Source organism: Alosa sapidissima, chromosome 1 (assembly GCF_018492685.1).
Source record: "Alosa sapidissima isolate fAloSap1 chromosome 1, fAloSap1.pri, whole genome shotgun sequence".
NCBI lineage: Eukaryota > Metazoa > Chordata > Actinopteri > Clupeiformes > Clupeidae > Alosa > Alosa sapidissima.
In genome coordinates, this window is record NC_055957.1 from 36,686,306 (window position 1) to 36,694,687 (window position 8,382).

The 8,382-nt window shown below is 42.2% G+C and overlaps 1 protein-coding gene across 1 annotated transcript; it reads left to right on the top strand.

The window, feature by feature from the left end:
• Nucleotides 1-1,035: 1,035 nt before the first annotated feature.
• gucy1a1 (guanylate cyclase 1 soluble subunit alpha 1) lies at nt 1,036-7,985 on the top strand. The gene is made up of 8 exons (XM_042092943.1): nt 1,036-1,541; nt 1,789-1,850; nt 2,358-2,416; nt 2,541-3,247; nt 4,081-4,566; nt 5,915-6,058; nt 7,026-7,180; nt 7,422-7,985. Exons 1-8 carry the CDS (start codon nt 1,299-1,301, stop codon nt 7,612-7,614), a joined length of 2,049 nt encoding a protein of 682 aa, XP_041948877.1. The 5' UTR covers nt 1,036-1,298; the 3' UTR covers nt 7,615-7,985.
• Nucleotides 7,986-8,382: the final 397 nt, after the last annotated feature.

Sequence of the window (8,382 nt, forward strand, 5' to 3'; positions counted from 1 at the left end):
AGGCATACAGGTATAAAACAGGCTATTGTTCACTCCAAAGGTGAGGTGTGGAGAATTGAATCCAATTCATTTAAGTCATTTATTTGAGTCAAGCTGCAGGATTATTTCAGGAAGATCTGCCATTTCTGTTGGCACAACATAATCTCCAGAAAACCTGAAGTTGTAGAGTTGTACACCCAAATATAACAACAAACAGCAAGATTCTGACAACAAAAGCTAATGATTGGCAAGAATGGAAGTGCTTGATTTCTTTTGTCATTTCATCTGATCAGAGTTGTCTTCATGCAAGACTCCCTTGTTGTCAGTAATGGAGTGAATTTTATGAAGAATTCAATAGCCCTAAATGTCTGTCTGTACATCAACTTATATGTGATGTTACTGTATTTTATCCATTCTTGTCCCATAGACTTCTATATATTGGAGTTTAAAATAATATGACCACTGCACAATTTATGTATAAGACTTGCAATCAAATAGTTTCTCATAGCAATGCTCTGAGTATCTGTGTGTGATTCGTCAGCTGATGGAGTCATTAGTGTAATATTATGGCAAAACAAAGACAGGATTTAATGCAGACTCGTTAGCGGAATAAGGTCTCTTACATAACTTGTGTTTGACAACATAGATGTGATGCATTCTCTCTATTAGGGAGCGTGGTTCATTTCAGGAGGGAAACGTACTAGACCTGCTATATCAATAGAAAAGCATGCAATGCACTGGAAGAAAAATCGGTCACACATCAAATTTACCTCCAGATGCTGACAGTGTGGTCTGTGTTACGACTTGTCTCGTAAATCCTACAATACTACAGCATTGGTGTAATAAGTCTACCACCCTCATTCGTAAGCTATGATATCTGAATAACCATTAAGAGCCATGAGTTCGCTGAATACTCAAAGCTCTTCGTGCGTAACAGCATTCCGCTTAAATCAACGTCCAACTATTTCACGGCTCGCCGCACGCACGGAGCACACGGCATTTCATACAGATAGGGTATATTTTTTTTAAAGAGCCCTGCCTCCTCGCACATCGATTGGCCGGGTGGAAAGTCCACTTTCGCCTATGATAGGTTGGAATTAAACTGTGAATACTGTATTTACTGCCGGCTTAGTTGTTGATGGTTTGAAACAGCAAGGACAGCGCAGGTGTCCAACACCTTTTCTACAGTCTTTCATTTTGCCTCATCAGTTTGGGAATGTTACCATGTGGGAGCTGGTTGCATTTAGGACAAGAGTTTTTATTTCAGTATGTATATGTAATCGGTTACCATTTACACGGACAGGATTAATACCCCAAGGATGTTTTGCGCAAAATTAAAGGAACTTAAAATTTCTGGAGAGTGCCCGTTTTCTATGGTCCTTCAAAATGAAGAGCCACGGAATTTTGAGAATTGCTCAAGCGGTCGTTCAACAAACGAATTGCCCATTTCCAAAGATGTGCATGGGCATATACCACTTATGCGTCCTCAACGGAAAACAAGCAAGAGTAAAGTTAATCTGCATACACTCGGAGAAAGCATTCGAAAATTAGTTTGTCCTGAGGTAAATATCAATCCTTTATACTGTACCACTAGCCTAAGAGAACAATTTTTCTTCAGTCTAGAGCTGGCAATATGCATTCTAATCCAGGTTCTGATGGAAGATGATGGCATCATTCTGTATTAGGACACAGTCTGAATTTAAAGCACTCCCTTGAGAATTACTATGACTGACAAAATATTCACACATTATAGTGAATACCTGTCGTTCATACTTAACATGTTCTAATTCTGACATTTACTATTTGCAGTTACAGAGATTACAAAATGCTTTCATGAGTGTGGTGCAGCAGCACAAATCAGATGATCCCTGGTAAGTTATGAAACATTCGTTTTCAATAGCACATTTGATGGGTATAATATGTTATGTCTTACTGATATCATATATTAATAATAGAGTTATGAATACAATGTCTAATTTCAGAAGGAAGATTTCATTCCCTGTATGGGAGCATTATAGTGTTCTGTAGTCAGCTGTGCAGCTGTCAGATATTCCAACTAAATTTGGAATGGGAAATTCAAAGATCAATCCTGTGCAGATATTTTCTCCATTTGCTTGTGTTTAATAAACACTTTAACTACACTGTATGACAAACATTTTTAGAGATAAGGAAACATATCCAGGAGAAAAACAAACAGACACACCCTGGTCAATATGTCCTTTTATGTACAACTCCTGACCTAATGCCAGATTTGTTTAGTTGTCTCCTCTTGCTGCATGGTTGTGTGGTCATTTTTTAATGTGTTGAGAGTCTCGTTTGTGATGTCTTTCTTTGGTCCACACCTCAGAAGTATGTTACACTGATTTTTCTCAAAACAGGAGACTGGAAAAGCCAGAACACCTAGAGGATATTATGAAGAACTTATGTGTCAAAACAGGTACACTGAAAGCACACATTTTAACATGAGTTTCTGTGATTATTTTGAGAATCACTTTGTATATATATTGTATATATTATATATTATATATTGTATATATTTTTGTTTTCTTCAAAAATCTCAGGTATTCATATGGATATGTTGAAAATATCCCTGGGCATTGAGGTGTTCAGAACCTGCTATGAGGAGGATGGTCATATTTTAGGAGTAGTGGGGGGAGCCCTGCATGACTTCTTGAACAGCTTCAATGTGCTTTTAAAGCAAAGCTCCCCACCCACCCCAGAGGCTAGGAGACATATCAGCGAAGCGTCCGTTCTCTGCCTGGACAAAGACCCCGGACTGCTTACCGTCTACTACTTCAACCCCCATCCCACCACAGAGCTCTTCTTCCCGGGCATCATCCAGGCGGCGGCCAGGGTGCTCTACCGCCTGGACGTGGAGGTGCGGATGGACCCCGGGGCCAAGGAGAGTGCCCTGGAGGCCAGCCACCAGCCCCACCTGCTCTACTCGGTGCTGATGCGCGACGCCAAGAGCCTGACCCCCAGTCCCATGCGGACGCTGTCCAGCGGAGACATCCCGCTCTCGCTGCTCTACTCCACCTTCCCCTTCCACGTGATGCTGGACCAGGACATGGGTCTGGTCCAGATTGGCGTCGGGCTCCGGCGACGGCTGCCCCGCCGGGACGCCCCGAGAAGGCCGAGGTTCGAGGAGCACTTTGTCATCGTCAGCCCCGAGATCTGCTGCACGTTCCAGGGGATCCTCACCATGCTCAACACCCAGTTTGTCCTGCGGATGAGACCAGGTGTGTGGACCGTGGAGAGCTCTGCCAAGGTATGTGCTGCCGTGTGTGTGCGTGTGTTTTGTCGGTGCTGGCATTTAAGCGATTTGGGGGGGATCAAAGACAGAGAGAGATGAAAGGTTGTCTGGATTTAATGGCAGTTGGTTGCCATGAGAGGTTCTCGGAGAAGCAGCATGTCTTAGTCTTAATCAGAATCCCTGCTAATTAAAGGGATTTCTCTGCCTGCAACCAGTGAGGAGATATGAGGACGAAATGTCACAGGGAAAAAGATCACCCTTTTAAGTCTGCTGTAATGAGTTTGATGTTGACCTATACAATATGGGAAAGATAAAATGATGTACACAAAGCTTACTTACATTAATCTTTGAATTAAGACCAACATTAGTGTTACAATATTATTATTCAAAGAAGACCTGAACATAAACTATACTCAGATTGTGGCAAATATAATGATGAAACAAAACCATTAGACCTGTACATCTCTTTTATGTCACCTTGGGTAATCCATGCTTAACACGGCTTATGGATCATATAATTATGAGGTGACAGAGGTAATCAGAGGTGACTATAGAAAGGACCACAAATGATGTGATTATTATTAAGAACATGGACAAAGCAGTGACATGTTGGGATCAACTCCAAATGGAGCAATCATGGAGAAGACATGCCACCATTTAATGAAGGCAGTTGCATGGTGGATAAGGCAAACTGCTGTATTTCTATGGGCTTCCCTTCCTAGAGCAGCACTGTTTCAAGTAAGATTTGTCAGTTCAGACTTGTCCAGCATTCAGCAGCATAAAGTGATTCTATCATACAATCTACCCTGCTTCTCCTTTCCTGTCTCATTTTCTCCTCTCCCCTGCAGCTGATGGATCTGAAGGGCCAGATGATTTTCATGTCCGAGATGAACGCTATCCTCTTTCTGGGCTCTCCGTGCGTGGACAAGCTGGACGAGTTGATGGGCCGCGGCCTCTACCTGGCGGACATCCCCATCCACAACGCCCTGCGCGACGTGGTGCTGGTCGGCGAGCAGGCCAAGGCCCAGGACGGCCTGAAGAAGCGCCTGGGCAAGGCCAAGGGGGCTCTGGAGCTGGCGCACCAGGCCCTGGAGGAGGAGAAGCGGCGCACCGTGGAGCTGCTCTTCACCATCTTCCCCGGGAACGTGGCCCAGCGGCTATGGCAGGGGCTCCCCGTGCAGGCCAAGAAGTTCGACAACGTCACAATGCTGTTCTCTGACATCGTGGGCTTCACCGCCATCTGTTCACGCTGCACGCCCATGCAGGTGGTCACCATGTTAGGGGAGCTCTACACACGCTTTGACCACCACGTTGGTGAGCTGGATGTATATAAGGTAGGCTCTTGACAGGCACTGGACTTTGGCTGAATGATCACTGACGGGAAAAGATCTGTGCTCCGAGACGCCTACAGATCAATCACGCAGTCATAGCTAGGTGCTTAAAGTTGATTTAATGAAAAATAACTCTTGCATGCATGTTCACTGATTATTCCCTAGAGTGTGTGTGTGTGTGTGTGTGTGTGTGTGTGTGTGTGTGTCCACCAATGGACTTGAAAGTACATAATATGGATGGAAAAAAGGAAATGAGTCACATTAGACTAATCAGCGTAATTTCCTTATTTACAATTACAAGGCTGTCAGGTTAAGTGAAGGATCTTACCAAACACAGATTGAACTGGAAACAAAAACTGAAATTATAAAAACATATTCAGACCTATTGTCAACTAGTAAGCTAAGTTAGGCAATGTACATCTCAGATGTATAGATGTCTCATTAGAGTTGATCCATGTTGAATTTGAAATGGAAACAAAACTGATGGTCTGTCGTCATCACCCAGTGGGTGGTAGCTGCTTGTGATGGAAGCCTCTAATGAATGGTCAGATGAAGGCATTTGAGTTCATGGTGAAGGGGAAAAACACAGTTCCAGAAACTTCCAGTGAAAAAAGACTACAGGTTCCCTTTCCTTTAACTTTATCTTAGCAATTGCGTTAAAAGCTTAGAAGACTATCTATCATTTTCTGTGGATTTTGAGCAAAAGCTGCTTGTGTTCTGCCAGGAGGCTGGCTAATGTAATCACTGTGTCTCCTAAGTGAAACATCCCAAACACATGAGAGCCAAGGGCTCTTGTAAAACATGGTGAAGTCAGAGTTTAGTTTAGGACCCTGCTTTGTGTACATTCTCGAGGACGTCTCTAGCCTAAAATAGATCTCACTTCATCTTAACCAGACAACTGTCAGATGCTCTTCTTAACTCAATGGAAAGTAAATACATCTATAATAAGTGCAAGAGAAATGTGGTCAGCCTTTGGTTAATCATCAGTTTCCTCAGCATGAGGCTTTTTGATAGCTGTCATATCATACTGGCACTCAGCACAGTGTGTCTAATGACTTTTTTAAGAAAAGATTCATTATTACATTTCTAGGTATATGTCAAGGTAAACAAATAGGTAGGTAGGTAGTAGGTTAGGTAGTATAGTAGGTTTATAAGCAACAGTTTCAAGTAGAAGTATTCACAGAATACATTTATTTTTTTATGATAAACCTGATGATAAATGATAAATCAGAGCACCAGGTTGCCACAAAGGAGTGTGTTGTTTTGTCTCACCCACTGTTTCATTATTAGATGGCCAGAGCATATTGCATGACCACTTCAGAGCTGTGCTGTGTCTCCTGGGGTATTGCAGGTGGAGACCATTGGAGATGCTTACTGCGTGGCTGGTGGTTTGCACAAGGAGAGTGAGAACCACGCTGTGCAGATTGCTCTTATGGCTCTGAAGATGATGGAACTTTCGGATGAAGTCACAACCCCCACTGGAGAGGTCATCAGGGTCAGTAGCGTCCGCAGTAGCCTCTCCGTTCCCTTTTCCCACAGCTGAAAGGGAGGTCCTAAGGTCCTAATCAGAGAGCGAGTCTCATCAATTTAAATATGGACAGGAGTTTGGTAAAAAAAAAAATTGGTCTTGCCTGTCTGTAGCAACAGTGTACTTGTAAGCTCCTTGGCTGGCCAGTGTTTCTTATGAAGGAGACTGTCTCCAGTTGTAAAGGGAAACCAATGTTAATGTAATGTTTACAGCATCACGGAGTGCATCATCCAGTCCATCAGTCTGCCGTGGAGTCTTCTTACCTAGAGTGCCCAAGAAGGACATCCAGCTGGTGGCATTTAAGATTCCCTATTAACAATGTGGTCAGCCTGGTCAAAAGAGCTCAGATGATGGCATTTGTAATGAGATACACAACAGACTCCACAGAAATGCTACAATCCCAGACTTGGCAGGAACAGCAGGTTCTGAAATGAACAGGCTGTTGTTGCTGATAGCAGGTTCTCGTGGTGTGTTGGGAAAAAGAAAAGGGAGTTATGATATCATTACTAATAAATAATGAATAAATTGTTCTACATTAGTCATGTTTCTCTACTGCGATATCAGATGGCCAAACCAAGGAAAAGACTGAAAAGTGTTTTTGTAAATGTTAATGCAATTTATTAAAAAATATTTTTGAAAATATGTTTTCCTTGGCCAAATTGCTTGAGGAGGATTTGGTGCAAGCTTGTGATAACGTTTATTTTTAACCTTTTTACCATAAAAGAAAAAGACCCACATACTAGTAAGGAAACAGGAACAAATGTTGCTCTAGGGTTATACTGTACTCTACAGCTTGAGGAATGCAAACTTTATGTTTATCCTTTACACACTAAGATAAGTTTAGTCGTCAATGTGATCATTGGAATATCAAGATGTTTTCTGAGAGAGAGGTGTGATCAAAGCTCTGAGCCATGTCTCATGTTTTTCTCATCAGATGCGGATTGGCATCCACTCAGGATCTGTCCTGGCTGGTGTGGTTGGTGTGCAAATGCCTCGCTACTGCCTGTTTGGTAACAACGTGACACTTGCAAACAAATTTGAGTCCTGTAGTCAGCCACGGAAGATAAACGTCAGCCCAACCACATACAGGTGACTATTACAAGTGCCTAATACAGGCCTCTGAATGCACACTGACATGCTGACTGTAAAAATACTTCTGCTGTTGTTCATGTTTGCAATGACTACTTTGTTTATACTAAGCTCTTGGTACTGTATGCCCCTCCATTTCTGAAACTGTAAGACATAGGAACTATGCTTGACCCACAGGAAGATTGTCACCACTTATAGTTAAGTTGTTTTAACGCTCTGCACATGTCCTCCTCCTTTCCAGGTTGTTAAAAGATCGGCCAGAGTTCACCTTCATACCGCGGAGCAGAGAGGAGCTTCCGCCTAACTTCCCCTCTGAGATCCCTGGTGTTTGTTACTTCCTTGAGGCTTTCGATCAAAGGAGCAGCAGTGACTCAAACACAGATGGGCCGCTGGCTGGCCATTCAAACACTCCAGTGGAACATACATATACATAAATATCATTGGGACAATGTACACAGAGCACGCCATGCTGATGCCAGAAGTTGTGTATTCACCATTCACATGCCATTGACACATATATAGCAGCCATTCCAGCAATAGGACTAAGATTGTCAAAATCACTTGCTCTTTTTTCACAGTGCACTGTTTGATTTACCTTGTAACTAAATATGTAGTAATAATACTTAGATTGTAGACACTTCTTTTTATAGCACACAGTGGATTAATATGAAGCTTTAGGAGTTACAGCTATAATGCATCTTAGTTAGACCATAATGGATGTGCAAACATTCCAAAATGAAAGCATTCATTACTTTGGCCTTTTGTATTTTAACTGAGCTATAATAAAGATATATGACTACTCAAATGGTGGTGCTTTTTTACATACCCTTTTTGCATTGTACATTTACGTTCTTCAGGAGAGACCTCTTGATATTGTTTTCTGTTATCGAGGAGTACAACCCACTATAGGCTACTGCTGCGCAATTAGTAGACTTGCTTTCCTTTAGGGCATTGCCATTCACCGACCTTAAAAGTCATTCATTTTGTTGAAGTTACAGGCCAGGAATGTATGCCAACAACTGACATCAGTAGATGTCCAAAGAGGTAGATAGGGTTCCATAAGTTATCTATCATATTGCCAACAGATTCAGTACTCATATACATTGTAAAATTGCAATTTCAAGTCTGAGATATGTCTGGTGTTTAAATTACTATAAATATTCTTATTGTGGTTAAATTATTATAATACCATAAAGCTGTCT